Below are 16,157 nucleotides of genomic sequence, written 5' to 3'. Positions count from 1 at the left end.
TGACTTGAGTAGGCAAATGCTCACATTCGCTGGCGTTTGGCACGTTGGAGAGGTGTTCTCTTCACGGATGAATCCCGGTTCACACTGTTCAGGGCAGATGGCAGACAGCGTGTGGCATCGTGTGGGTGAGCGGTTTTCTCATGTCAATGTTGTGGATCGAGTGGCCCATGGTGGCGGTGGGGTTATGGTATGGGCAGGCGTCTGTTATGGATGAAGAACACAGGTGCATTTTATTGATGGCATTTTGAATGCACAGAGATACCGTGACGAGATCCTGAAGCCCATTGTTGTGCCATACATCCAAGACCATCACCTCATTTTGCAGCAGGATAATGCACGGCCCCATGTTGCAAGATCTGTACACAAATCTTGGAAGCTGAAAATGTCCCACTTCTTGCATGGCCGGCATACTCACCGGACATGTCACCCATTGAGCATGTTTGGGATGCTCTGGACCGGCGTATACGACAGCGTTTACCAGTTCCTGCCAATATCCAGCAACTTCGCACAGCCATTGGAGAGGAGTGGACCAACATTCCACAGGCCACAACTGACAACCTGATCAACTCTATGCGAAGGAGATGTGTTGCACTGCATGAGGCAAATGGTGGTTACACCAGATACTGACTGGTATCCCCCCCCCAATAAAACAAAACTGCACCTTTCAGAGTGGCCTTTTATTGTGGACAGTCTAAGGCACACCTGTGCACTAATCATGGTATCTAATCAGCATCTTGATATGGCACACCTGTGAGGTGGGATGGATTATCTCATCAAAGGAGAAGTGCTCACTATCACAGATTTAGACTGGTTTGTGAACAGTATTTGAGGGAAATGGTGATATTGTGTATGTGGAAAAAGTTTTAGATCTTTGCGTTCATCTCATACAAAATGGGAGCAAAACCAGAAGTGTTGCGTTTATATTTTTGTTGAGTGTATATATACATATATATATATATATATATACATACATACATACAGTATGTATGTACACACGACCCCGACCATGAGTGGGAAGAAAAAGTTTTTCTTCCCACTCATGGTTAGTGGTTGGGTGAAGCCATTTATTGTCAAACAACTATTTCCTTTTTTTTTTTAATCAAAATGACAAGAGCATCACTACTCTTAGCTTCACAGTGGAGTAGAGCAGAGAAGGATTTTCTTTCACCAAAACAGATCAAATCCAGGCTTGCATCTCAGATGTACCTTCTGGCAATTTGTAGCTAAACTTTCAGGTCTTCTTATTAAGAAAATCCTCCTCTATACCACTTCACAATGAAGCTGTATAACTGGTGATACAAAATGCAAACCTTGCACTGTGCATAATTTCTCCCATCACAGCCACGTAAGCCTATAACTACTTCTTCTGGGTGTCTTGGTGGCTTTCCTCACTCTTCTACTTCTTGAACAGTCGCTCAGTTTTTGAGAACTGTCTACTCCATGCAGATTTACCATAGAGTGCCATATTGTTTGTATTTCTTTGTAATCGATGTAAATAAAATCCAAAACATATTCAGTGGCAGTTTTACCATCAGAGAGCCTCGTCCACAACTACCACAAAAGACTCCAAGCTGTCTTTGATGTTGAAGGGGGCAATACACAGTATTAAGAACAGGGGTATTTAAACTTTTGATCAGGTTAATTTGCGTAGTTCTCTTGTCGTTTTGATTTCAAACGAGGAAACAATTGTTTGACAATAAATTGCTTCACCCAACCACTAACCATGAGTGAAAAAAAGTTTTTGTGTTGTCATTCCTATTCTCTTAAAATTGGCCAAAAAAAAAGCAAAAATTTTGCCAGCGTGTATATATATATATATATATATATATATATATATATATATATATATAGAGCGAGAGAGAGAGAGAGAGATAGAGATAAAGATAGATATAGAGATAGATAGAGATAGAGATAGACAGAGATATAGATAGATATAGATAGATAGAGATAGATAGATAGATAGATATAGATAGAGATATAGATAGAGAGAGATATAGCTAGATAGAGAGAGAGATAGAGAGAGATGAACTGTGTATAGAAAAACTATGTAAGCTGCCTTATCTTTATTCATTCATTTTAAAGGTCAAATATGTTTTCTGGTCCCATTTTAATGGCTCTTTTGACAGTAAAGGCTGCAGACCCCTGCACTCGACCATCACCTCCCCGGAAAAGAAGGATGCGAACGCCTGCAGCTCTGTTGGATCTTTGGGACAAAAGCTTGTTCATTTTTAGGTGTCTATACTCAGTGACCCTAGAGTCTTAATTTTTTTTTTTTATTCTTGACTATCCAGTTACTCATTCTGCAGAATTTTTTTTTAATTTTTAATGTGTCCTTAAACATAGACTGGCACTAGTTTCACAGGTAGGTCCTTAAATAGAACCTGAGATGACCCAGAATTATGACACCAAGTCATTCAGAAGATTTTCAAATTGCTTTCTGGAAACTTTCACGGTGCTTAAAGGGGCAGTAAACCACAACAGTGAAGGAAAAAAGAAATAAACAAACTGATATTGTACACACTATGTTTATATAACTTTGCATAGAAAAAAATTGATTGATTGATTGAAATAAATTCAGCTGTCTGACAAAACAGAAAATGTGCAGTCAGAGGAAAGTGAGTATGTATGTATGTTTTCAGCTGAGGTGTATATTCAGTTTGGCATGTTTGTGCTAGTTTTCAGAATCGGCCACGAGTCCCGTCCAGCAGCCTCTAATGTAGTCGAGCTCTGGTCTCTGACATCTCTGTCCAGGTCGTCATAGTAACTGTGGCTCATCCTATGTTCAACATTTGTTCGATTAGCATTAGCGCTGCATGTTATGCTAGACTGAAGAGAGATGCTGCAAGTGTCACTTTGTCAAAGCAGGATTCACTACAGTGAAGTGCTTCACCAGAAGATCCCATCCCACGTGGTTTTACCAAAAATTACAGCTCCTCATTCTGGTGGGCGGAGTCTTTACAGTAATCTGAAATTAAAAACATAAAAAAGAATGAGAACATGTTCACAGAAATGTTTGAGATTTCAGTGTTAATCCAACACCATCACCGCTCAGATGAACTACAGACATGCAGAGTGTGTGAGGGGAGGAACCTGAAGCTGTGACATCACGTGTGTGGTCGGAGTGGGTGGTACCTGACACTGTGGCACATAAGTGGTCCACGGAAGGTGGTGTATCCCTGCTGAAAACGGAGATGATCTCGTCCTCCAGCTCCTCCACGATGGTCTCACACTGAGAGACAAAGACAGGACACACTCAGCTGTGCACACGCTCAGCACGAGCACGGCACAGTGCCACCTTCAGTGCCAGACACGTTACCACCTCTAACATTCCTAAACTGTATTCTATGTCATGATTTAAAGTGGATATGACACCTAAAAAAATAGGTAAAACTGATATAAATATCAATCAATTTCAATCAATTTTATTTATATAGCGCCAAATCACAACAAACAGTTGCCCCAAGGCGCCTTATATTGTAAGGCAAGGCCATACAATAATTACGGAAAAACCCCAACGGTCAAAACAACCCCCTGTGAGCAAGCATTTGGCAACAGTGGGAAGGAAAAACTCCCTTTTAACAGGAAGAAACCTCCAGCAGAACCAGGCTCAGGGAGGAGCAGTCTTCTGCTGGGACTGGTTGGGGCTGAGGGAGAGAACCAGGAAAAAGACATGCTGTGGAGGGGAGCAGAGATCAATCACCAATGATTAAATGCAGAGTGGTGCATACAGAGCAAAAAGAGAAAGAAACACTCAGTGCATCATGGGAACCCCCCAGCAGTCTAAGTCTATAGCAGCATAACTAAGGGATGGCTCAGGGTCACCTGATCCAGCCCTAACTATAAGCTTTAGCAAAAAGGAAAGTTTTAAGCCTAATCTTAAAAAGTAGAGAGGGTGTCTGTCTCCCTGATCTGAACTGGGAGCTGGTTCCACAGGAGAGGAGCCTGAAAGCTGAAGGCTCTGCCTCCCATTCTACTCTTACAAACCCTAGGAACTGCAAGTAAGCCTGCAGTTTGAGAGCGAAGCGCTCTATTGGGGTGATATGGTACTAAGAGGTCCCTAAGATAAGATGGGACCTGATTATTCAAAACCTTATAAGTAAGAAGAAGAAGCCTAGAGGAAATAAATGCATTAATTAGTTTTTCAGCATCACTCAGACAAGACCTTTCTAATTTTAGAGATATTGCGCAAATGCAAAAAAGCAGTCCTACATATTTGTTTAATATGCGCATTGAATGACAATGATAATGAAATATCAAAATATACACACAGTATAGTAAGCTGAAAGTGGTTTTAATCATTATTACTGAGAAATAAAGTTTGTACAGCTTCTCAAAAGTGTGTTTCTTGGAAAGAGCGTTCCATCAGCGGTCACGTGATGCAGTGACGTCACAGCGTGTAGAGTCCCGTCTTTGTCTGTTTGAGTAACAACAGGAACAGATGGACCTCAGCATGGACAGTGACGAGATCAAGAACTTTTCTGACTCTTCAAGTGTGGATTATTTCTGTAAGGAAATCGAGACCGACTCAGATCCTGAGGATGTCGTAGCAGTGATTAGATCCTACAGATTGGAGCCATATCTTTCGAACGAACATTCAAACCAGGAGCATTCTGGAAAATAATGCCGACGGAGCTTATGGCGGAGCCGAAGCAGAGGCAAGAGACGTGCCAATTCCGATGGATTTTGAAATGCTGCAGAATACGGAATGGTAAGGGAGGCTTTGATTTTTGTTGTTGCTGTTTATAACACTCTAATTATAGCATTTTCGATTCTAGCGTCTGTTTACTGCCTTTGTTATTGTTCCGGAGCCGCAACAGTGTAGCTATTACTTGCGGACCACTGTCATTACCTGCGGGTTTTTGCCATTTTCGAGTGCCTGGCATTGCATTCATCCCTGTTTAGTTACGTTATTTTCATGAAAGAATATGAAATAAACTCAGAAAGTTTCGAAAAAGATCGCCAAAAACAACAGTGAACATGCCGCCGCCGTGTTTACTCCGTATTGCACTGATATTACAAGTTCCTTGAACATTTCAAGATTATTGTGAACATATTATTTGGGGTTGACATTTTATGTGTTCCTGTGAGCGGTGCGAGAACATGGAGACGGTAGAGGAAAGTGTCTGCCGTCGAGAGCAAATGCGTGTGTGCAAGCGGAGCGAGTGGCAGCCGGACATTTCATGCATCACACAACACCGCAGCTTTCCATCAATCTGCCTGGACTTGAAAAGGCTAAAACCTTTTGCCCTTGTGTTTGTGCAATATGCTGCGACACACTGGTCAGGCATATCGACAAACAAGTCCCTGAGAGCTGTGTTTAATCAAAGTTTCTGCCGCTAAAAAAAGTGTAAACAACAGCCGCCAGGCACGCAAGCCGATACGGTCTACACGTAGTGGCGTATTTCAGGCTTGGTGGTCAGCGGGAAGCTGGTCACGGGGTGTGCACATTTTTCAGTGGCGGGACGTTCAATGTTGTATATAACTGGAGAACCGTGTCCATCTTCCCAAAATGCTTAGGTTGACCGAATTATATAACCTTTGTTACATGTAATAAGACTATGTTGTCTTTAAGTGTCATATCCACTTTAAACTCAAGTTACTTTTCACAGACTTTAAAGGGGAACTATGCAAACTTTGTACCTTAATTTTATAGTTTAGGAGTAACTGTAATCACTAAATGTCTTGTTTCAGGGATATTGGGGATAAAGCAGTTTTGGGGCCTCGTACAAAGCGTGCTCTCCACATCCACGTGCAAATGTATCAAAAGCAGTGGTGGGCACAGTTTCGCTAATCTGCTAACTGTAAGATAATGTTATTATCGGATTAGCTTTTCAGATAACTTTGACAACCATCATCGGACCGCTAACATTTTTGCAGACGTAGCTTTTTGTAGTAGATGCACAGTTCCATCCTCTACAAACAGAGAAGAGTTGGTTTTAGAAGAAACTGCTCTATCCTCTGCAGGCAAATGAGAACTGGTCAAAGAAAAAAAAGCTAATTTCTTTTGATCCCATACTAATACGCTGGCAATAGCACCCAAGTCATCCAGAGGCATACAGTTTTAACTTATGGTTAAAATTTTAACCAAACTAATTTCGGACAAGTTATTTAAGTTAATGTCACGTCTGACGTCAAAGTAATGCACTAACTTTGAAGGTTTTAGTGTGGACATGCTGTGTCCAGGTGCATTATGGGTATTCACATCAGAAGAAATGCATTTGAGACGCTCTGTTCAGGCTCCACAGGGACAACAGCATTAAACTCTTTATATGTTGTGCCTAAAACTCTCGTGAATATATTCTCTGGGTTTATAGACGTTGTTACTGTGTTTGTTTTATGTAAAAATGCCAGAAGCAGCCCAGGTTGCTTCTCCAAAAGCCGAAAAGTATGTTAAATTGTGCTTCAGGCTGTGTTATATAACTGGTGTCAAAATGCATAGAACACATCTTCTGGCAACTGGTCATATCACAGTGTTGTCAACCGCAGAATTTAATAATTATCTGTAGGGTTCCAAAACCTGAGAGACCCCATAAGTGGAGATAAAAAAAATAATAGGTCTGACAGGTTTAGTTGTACAGTGTGTGGTGTCAGCCACATGGTAAAAACAACACACACAGATTTCACACGCGAAAATTCCCAGGTCAAACACCTCGCTTTCTGATTGGCTGCATGTCACATTTAGCTCCTCACGTCCTTCTTAACACACCACACACAGCAGGAATATCTGATAAGATTATATTTAGTGTCATCACGATTGTCAGGGCGTCCTTAAGATTGTTGGAAGGGGAAGATCGGGTCCGATATCTTAATTATCTTGCCATGTGAACCAGGCTTGGTGTTATGACGCCTCACGGAGCGACTGATTGATGCGTTATGACATCACACTGAACATGTTTTCAATTTTATTTGATTTCTTTGTGCGACTGACATCGATATTCAAGCATTCAAATGGTGATTCCTATCGCCACACAACTCCAGCAACCACACACGAGAAAGTTTTTTGATAGTTCTTGTTATTGAAAGAAACCTTGTCTCCCAAACCGGATAGAGCTGTGATGTCATCACGCGTGCGCTTAGGCGCTGTCTTGCGGGATCTTGAAAATTTCTTTCTTTTTTTATACAAAAGAGAAAAAATGACATTTTACAAAAGCACATTTGTTTGTAAACACCAACACATGTTACACTGATTCACTTGTGTTAATTTTTACATAGAATGAATGAATCAACCAATCAGTATGAGCGGAGGCTTAATTTACCCATAATCCCTTTGGTGTGTTAATGTTCAAATCTTCAGAATTAGTGCATTATTTTAAAATTAACAGATATGTGTTATATATCACTTTGTACATTTTAAGAGTTTACATTAATGTAGTTATTCTATCTGGAATAATTTTTTTTTATAAAACAAAACCATAATTCAAACCTGCTTTCCATTTCAAGACCTCTGCCTCATCGCTGGACGATTTCCGACAACAGGGGGCAGAGCGCACAAAGACAGAAGCACTGGCTCAGTGGCTGTTTGGGTTTGTGATCTCCTTTGGTTCTATTAGAAGCTTTGGCGGTGTTTAAACTCAAAATCAGCTTTTTAGTAGCTGAGAGTGTATTGTAGCTTCTGATAAGATTTTAGACAGTTTATCAGTTTAGCATTAAAAAAGATAACTTTTCAGTTAGCTGATTACCAGTTATCGAAGCTAACGTTTTGGTTAGCTGTGTCCACCACTGATCAAAACTGATGTGAGCGTGGAAATGTGCGGTGTGTCACACAAAAATCCAGGCTGGTGTACGCACGTTTCTACAGCTATTGTTCCACTGTGGACATGAAAAGCTGCTGCAGGGAGCCATTAATAGTGTAAAAATAAGAAGTCATCAGAGTGATGTGCACATCGGAGACACACTGATGAACATAACACACTCACATATTTGCAATCATATGGGTGGATATAAAATCATGTGCAAAGTGATGTGTAAAATGGCACCAACAGTGCGTTAGCGTTGTTAGAGGACATTGCAAATGGTGCAATCTGACGTGAGCGTCTATTCAGGGAACATGAGGATTTAATTGCAAATGACGATAACTTGATCACTTGACCCAGCTATCTTAGCTAATTATAGGCCAATCTCCAACCTTCCTTTTCTCTCAGAAATTCTTGAAATGGTAGTTGTAAAACAGCTAACTGATCATCTGCAGAGGAATGATCTATTTGAAGAGTTTCAGTCAGGTTTCAGAATTCATCATAGTACAGAAACAGCATTAGTGAAGGTTACAAATGATCTTCTTATGGCCTCAGACAGTGGACTCATCTCTGTGCTTGTCCTGTTAGACCTCAGTGGTGCTTTTGATTCTGTTGACCATAAAATTTTATTACAGAGATTAGAGCATGTCATAGGTATTAAAGCCACTGCGCTGCGGTGGTTTGAATCATATCTATCTAATAGATTACAATTTGTTCATGTAAATGGGGAGTCTTCTTCACAGACTAAGGTTAATTATGGAGTTCCACAAGGTTCTGTGCTAGGACCAATTTTATTCACTTTATACATGCTTCCCTTAGGCAGTATTATTAGAAAGCATTGCTTAAATTTTCATTGTTACGCAGATGATACCCAGCTTTATCTATCCATGAAGCCAGAGGACACACGCCAATTAGTTAGACTGCAGGAATGTCTTACAGACATAAAGACATGGATGACCTCTAATTTCCTGCTTTTAAATTCAGATAAAACTGAAGTTATTGTACTTGGCCCCACAAATCTTAGAAACATGGTGTCTAACCAGATCCTTACTCTGGATGGCATTACCCTGACCTCTAGTAATACTGTGAAAAATCTTGGAGTCATTTTTGATCAGGATATGTCCTTCAATGCGCATATTAAGCAAATATGTAGGACTGCTAGTAATACTGTGAGAAATCTTGGATTTGGCGCTATATAAATAAAACTGATTTGATTTGAACTGTGGCCGGTCCAGAGCGCAATGCGGTGAGGACCCAGGGGTTGTCATCCTGGCATCAGGGGCATTCCAACGTGAGCTGGTTGATCAATCAGGCGTGTGCCAGTCAACCTTGTGCCGAGCCACCAGCTGTGTGGAACGCAATCATCCAAATGTCACCCAGGTACATTCCAACATTACAGCGCATTCTGCAGCGAGAGCCGGTTTTCTGAATGTAATCTAAGCTATTAACTGCACAGATTTTGCTATGAGGGCGTCATCACATGATGAATTTGTTTCTGTTAACAGGAAACATTTTCATGCCAACAATGTTCAAATCAATTAACACACCCGCGCAATTATATGGATGGATATAAAAGCACACGCAAAGTGATGCGTAAAATGGCACTTAACGTATTTGTCAATAAACGTGTGTGTAAATTTTGAATGGTCAGCGGAGGCGCGCCTCACCTTTTTAACGTCAGTGTGCGTGTGCTGTTTTGCTTGTTGGCCTCACACACTGACGCTCCGAGGCTCCCATGAACATTTTTCCAGTTTCATGATTAATCAGTTTAACAGCGCACCAAATAAACTGTCCCTGCGTGTCTCTACGTAATTTCCAGTCATCTCTAGTATGATTTCTTTCCTGTGTTCATGTTGTCTGATGTGACGTCGTGGAGAATTCCTGCTCCAAGGGCCTATTTACATGAAATTGCATATTTAAATGGGGTGTGGCCAGGGAGGAGTTGGTTTCACACTCAGTTCCACTTCAGTGGGATGTAACAGAACATGCGTGAATTCATGCCTATGCACACTTTCATATATCTGAATATATTTGTGCTTACGCCAGTTTCAGGGTTTCAGTTTTAGTAGAAAGTCCACACAAGTATATATATATATATATATATATATATATATATATATATATATATATATATATATATATATATGAGGCCCCTGGTGTTCTTGCCGCTGCACTTGTAAGTACAGTGCATCTGGAAAGTATTCACAGCGCTTCACTTTTTCCCACATTTTGTCATGTTACAGCCTTATTCAAAAGTGAAGTAAATTTGTTCTGTCCCTCAAAATTCGACTCGCAACACCTCATAATGACAACATAAAACACTCCGCTGGACTTATCTGCCATTGGTAAGTCTTGCCATCATGAAAACCAATTATCATTGTTATTATTATTATTACATCCGCCAAGGATGTAATAAAATCATTGGCATTTATTTGTCTTTCTGTTAGCAAGATTACGTCAAAACTACTGCACAGATTTTGAAGCTTTTTTCACCACGGATAGATATTAGACCTTGGAAGACTCCACTCAATTTCGGAGGTGATCTGGAGCCGGATTCTGGATCAAGTTTCACTTTATATATGTATTGAAGGATTATGCCAAAACTACTTCATGGATTCTCACCAGATTTGCACCACAGATTCATATTAGGGCATGGAATACTCCATTGAATTTTGGAGGTGATCTGAATCTGAATTCTGGATAAAGATTTCCCTTTATATAGGCTTTGAAGGATTACTTCAAAACTACTTCACAGATTCTCACCAAATTTGCACCACAGATAGATATTAGGGCATGGGAGACTCCACTAAATTTTGGATGTGATCCAGATCTGGATTGGTGGCCGTCAGAAATCTCTGGTTGCTTGTGTTATTTTTATTATTATTTATGGTGCTTTTTTCCGTGCCTCCAGTCTGGGGTATGTCTATAACTTCTTTTCACAAAATAACAGCATATTATAGCAGTATAATAGCATCTGTAATGAGCACTTGGTTCACAAACTTCTTATTTCAGTGAGATACCAACTGTAAATTTGTAGCTTATTTACATTTTGTTGAAAATTGAACTACAATAACAACCACTTAAAATTGAAGATGAATGTCCAGATTCCTGTTTAAAAAAAAAAGAAAAAAAAAAAGAGAAATATTGTTGCAAACGGTTTAACAAAAAGTACTATCAAAGAAAAAGTGAACAATGAATTCCTCAAAGAGCCGACAAAATGTACAAAGGAGGGTCCACATCGGCTCTGTATTTCCCAGTAGCTGAGTTAACAGGGTAACATCTTTGCAAGATTTTCAAAGGCACTTCCTGCACCTCATTTGAAATGAAACATTTTCTGTGCAAAGACCATGTTTTTTTTCCAATCAACATTATAAGTTATGCCAGAAAAAAAAATATTTCTATGGATTCATTCTCAAATACACTGATTGTTTGTCTTTGTACTCAGAAAAGGATCAGCATTTCCTATATACAACTCTGAGAAAAGATTCTGAATGGTAAAATGGCATGAAAAACAACAGCATATTTTTTTGGAGGCACAGGTATAGTGAACTTAGAAATTCAATGTAAGAGCAAAGATGACCTTCTTTATTAAATAGCTGACTGACCGATATGATGCCACTGTCAACCCAATTCTAAAAAAAATAAAGTTTTATGTTTGAAACAGATGTCTTTGTTATTTCTTATGAAGAGTTTATGGTGAAAAGTCAGGAGCATTGCAGTGATATGAGATGCCATCTATCACCTTTTCATCATCACTCAAGTCTTATGAATGTCACAAATTGTTCTATGAAAATTAACGATGACAACATACACACAATGAAATACAACTTAGTAAACCTCAACTACAGTGACATGAACAGAAGACATCTTTCTGTTCACATCAACAGAAAGACTTGTTTCATGTGTTCAATAAATAAATAAATAAATAAAATAAAATAAAAAGCTATCATGACTTACACTCATTTACTATAGGAAATGCCTGACATATTTATGATGCCTCATGCATTTTCGGTACTCACAGCAAATTTAAGGGCATTGGATGCTTCAGGTCCATCAAACTGGAAGTCTTTAAAATTGGGAAAGTCTCCAGTGACCTCACTGCTCCTGGGAGCAAACCTCCTGTAGCTTTTCTGCTGGGTGTCTGGGTTAACATGGAGGGCATAGTCACTCATGTGATCACACACCCCCTCCAGGAGCTCACTGAGGTGAGTCTCCGAGCGGGCGAGAGGAACCTGGACCAGAGGAGAAGAAACCAGATCAGTATTAGTCATTATTCCACAGATTTCACCAAACATCATCCAAAAGACTTACACACACACCCCCCCCCTTTTGGAAATGATGTGCGATTTTACTAAACTTATCAAACTTGTTTCTTTTCAGCATTAAGATATTTTTGTATGCATTGATTATCTTATTTGTTTCACATTCTGTTAAATAAAAAATTTCCTACCCTTATTTGAAGAGAGAGGTGGACAGAGGGACAAACTGAGTCGTGCAAATGCACTGAGAAATATAGCTTTAGCACAGTTAGTGTGCATACTTTTGGGTTTACTTTCAAGACTGTGACTGATGACCCGACTGACCTAAGTGACTTAAAGCAGTGATTCCTGATGTGTTTAATTATTCATGTGCCTTCTTTCAGAAAATGACATGTTTTAGAACTTGCTAGCATCACATAATGTGATGGTAATGTGCCAACATCAACATGACCTTAAGGCCTCCTTTCTGGGCATTTTGTTACAAATATCTGTAATAATATGGGCTGCTGCATGGTTAATTTCCAGAACAGATAATCTAAGGGCCCTGTCCCACTGGGGAGAGGATTAATTGCGCATGAATTGAGTACACAAATTGCGGGCGTTCGTTGTCGTCCGCAACAAAAATGGCCAAAAATGACAAATGTCCCAGTATGAATTACAGATTTATTAATAATATATAGCGAATATATAATGAACAATCACAGTTATATAACGCATGTAGTGAGGAAACTGATCTGACACACTGAGATTATCACGGCAGTATTACGGGTGTATTATGAATGCATCGCGCACGTGTTGCGCGTGCACGGCATCTGCATTGCGGTCATAAAAGAAGCGCACTCGGTCCATCGGCATCACTATTCACACCAACAATACAGCCTCTGGAGCAATTGCTAGACTTAGACAAGTTGATCACAGAGTTAATGTTCTTGTTGTCATGCGAGGGTTAACTGTTGATGAGTTTGGGGAGCGGGAGGGGGGAAACCGTTTGGGGTGTGAGACGGTGTTTTTCTTTTTTTTTTGTTTTTGAGAGTGTCACAGAAAACAGACTTCAGCGTGAGTTGTGGCTTTTGCTCCTTTTGTTGGTGTTAAATAAAAGTCCTGGATTGCAGCAGCTATTACAACCCCTGGCAATAATTATGGAATCACCAGCCTCGGAGGATGTTCATTCAGTTGTTTAATTTTGTAGAAAAAAAGCAGATCACAGACATGACACAAAATTAAAGTCATTTCAAATGGCAACTTTCTGGCTTTAAGAAACACTATAAGAAATCAGGAAAAAAAAAAATTGTGGCAGTCAGTAACGGTTACATTTTTAGACCAAGCAGAGGGAAAAAAAATATGGAATCACTCAATTCTGAGGAATAAATTATGGAATCACCCTGTAAATATTCATCCCAAAACTAACACCTGCATCAAATCAGATCTGCTCGTTAGTCTGCATCTAAAAAGGAGTGATCACACCTTGGAGAGCTGTTGCACCAAGTGGACTGACATGAATCATGGCTCCAACACGAGAGATGTCAATTGAAACAAAGGAGAGGATTATCAAACTCTTAAAAGAGGGTAAATCATCACGCAATGTTGCAAAAGATGTTGGTTGTTCACCGTCAGCTCTGTCTAAACTCTGGACCAAATACAAACAACATTGGAAGGTTGTTAAAGGCAAACATACTGGTAGACCAAGGAAGACATCAAAGCGTCAAGACAGAAAACTTAAAGCAATATGTCTCAAAATTCAAAAATGCACAACAAAACAAATGAGGAAAGAATGGGAGGAAACTGGAGTCAACATCTGTGACCGAACTGTAAGAAACCGCCTAAAGGAAATGGGATTTACATACAGAAAAGCTTAACGAAAGCCATCATTAACACCTAAACAGAAAAAAACAAGGTTATAATGGGCTAAGGAAAAGCAATCGTGGACTGTGGATGACTGGATGAAAGTCATATTCAGTGATGAATCTCGAATCTGCATTGGGCAAGGTGATGATGCTGGAACTTTTGTTTGGTGCCGTTCCAATGAGATTTATAAAGATGACTGCCTGAAGAGAACATGTAAATTTCCACAGTCATTGATGATATGGGGCTGCATGTCAGGTAAAGGCACTGGGGAGATGGCTGTCATTACATCATCAATAAATGCACAAGTTTACATTGATATTTTGGACACTTTTCTTATCCCATCAATTGAAAGGATGTTTGGGGATGATGAAATCATTTTTCAAGATGATATTGCATCTTGCCATAGAGCAAAAACTGTGAAAACATTCCTTGAAAAAAGACACATAGGGTCAATGTCATGGCCTGCAAATAGTCCAGATCTTAATCCAATTGAAAATCTTTGGTGGAAGTTGAAGGAAATGGTCCATGACAAGGCTCCAACCTGCAAAGCTGATCTGGCAACAGCAATCAGAGAAAGTTGGAGCCAGACTGATGAAGAGTACTGTTTGTCACTCATTAAGTCCATGCCTCAGAGACTGCAAGCTGTTATAAAAGCCAGAGGTGGTGCAACAAAATACTAGTGATGTGTTTGAGTGTTCTTTTGTTTTCATGATTCCATAATTTTTTCCTCAGGATTGAGTGATTCCATATTTTTTTCCCCTCTGCTTGGTCTAAAAAAGTAACCGTTACTGACTGCCACAATTTTTTTTTCCTAATTTCTTATAGTGTTTCTTAAAGCCAGAAAGTTGCCATTTGAAATGACTTTAGTTTTGTGTCATGTCTGTGATCTGCTTTTTTTCTACAAAATTAAACAACTGAATGAACGTCCTCTGAGGCCGGTGATTCCATAATTTTTGCCAGGGGTTGTACGTCTGTGTGGATTTACACAGCCGGACCGGCACTGACTGGCAGGTATGTCGCTTTCTGCCACATATAGTACTTTGGGTTTACGTGACGTGTTTGTTATGCATTCACAGACTGTCCACAAATCAGCTGCAAAGCAGATGTAATAAAAATGCTTTATTCGTGGCCAATCTGTATGCATTCGCTACACCTTATTTTAGTTTGTGATGTGGCCATGATGGTCACGATATATATCTGTTTTACACACTGTCCCGGTCTGCTGCCAAGCCACAAATCCCCGTCAGTTGCGGATATCTAACGGCAGATATACAGCGCATAGAGTAAGTATGTATTGTGTATGAATTGAGTATGTAAGGCGGATATTATCCGCATCCAGATTTTTGAGCTACTCAAAAATCCTGGCTGCGGACATGCGTGCCTCTGCGGATGATCACGGGCGTGTTCGGATGACGGCCGACTCATACAGGCATGTTACACAGATATTGCGGATGTTTGGCGAATATGGGCCAACTTTGTGCGCAGTCCATACGCAAATCCTCCTAAACGCCAGTGGGACAGGGCCCTAAGAAGTTGCAGAGTGTAATTTTTGTATTATTTAAAATACCTTAGCTATTCTATTTCTACCTCATTTTCTTATTTTATTGTATTGTTACAAGTATTATTATTGTTGCTTATCCTTGCACACGCTGTTTGATGCACATTTTCCTGTACTCACACCCATCTTGTGTGTTTTTCTGAAAGAGCTGACAACATGTGAATTTCTCCACTGTGAGATCAATAACGTCTTATCTTATCTTAAAGCAGCTGAGATGTGTTAGCTTCACACCACAAAAACCCTAAAGCTCCATATCTAGTGAGGCAATAACGTGGTCATAAGTTTGAACATCCCACCGAAGCCACTAATCAAGAAAACCACCAGCACATCCACAAAAAAAATACTTTAAGAAGACACCTGAAAAAGATGTGAAAAATCTGTTGAATGCACAATAAAACACTTTATATTTTTTGGCCTATGGAGACCATTGACTCAAGGAATCACCACACAATATAAATGTATTAGTGCTGTTAGTCAATTAAGAAAATAAAGTAACTAATTACAAGGTTTGCAATTAATTAATCACACACACACATACATACATATACATACACACATACATACATACATACACACATACATACACATACATACATACACATACATACACACATACACACACATACATACATACACATACATACACACATACACATATATACATACATACATACACATAAACTAACACATATATACATACATACATACACATATATACATACATACATACACATACATACATACATACACACATACATACCC

General features: G+C 39.6%; 1 protein-coding gene across 1 annotated transcript in view; it reads right to left on the bottom strand.

Moving 5' to 3' along the window:
- Positions 1 to 2,506: 2,506 nt before the first annotated feature.
- cnpy1 (canopy FGF signaling regulator 1) overlaps positions 2,507 to 16,157 on the bottom strand; it is a 74,811-nt gene continuing 61,160 nt past the window's right edge. Inside the window, exons 4-7 of the mRNA XM_034183907.1 lie at positions 11,753 to 11,965; positions 3,133 to 3,229; positions 2,887 to 2,965; positions 2,507 to 2,811 (exon numbers count right to left, since the gene is read on the bottom strand). Coding sequence (XP_034039798.1) covers positions 2,925 to 2,965; positions 3,133 to 3,229; positions 11,753 to 11,965 — 351 coding nt within the window. The 3' untranslated portion in view covers positions 2,507 to 2,811; positions 2,887 to 2,924. The remainder of the gene's footprint in view (positions 2,812 to 2,886; positions 2,966 to 3,132; positions 3,230 to 11,752; positions 11,966 to 16,157) is intronic.

Source organism: Thalassophryne amazonica, chromosome 12, assembly GCF_902500255.1.
Source record: "Thalassophryne amazonica chromosome 12, fThaAma1.1, whole genome shotgun sequence".
NCBI classification, from domain to species: Eukaryota; Metazoa; Chordata; class Actinopteri; order Batrachoidiformes; family Batrachoididae; genus Thalassophryne; species Thalassophryne amazonica.
The sequence above is the reverse complement of the archived record's forward strand: the minus strand, read 5'-3'. Positions and strand labels throughout refer to the sequence as shown.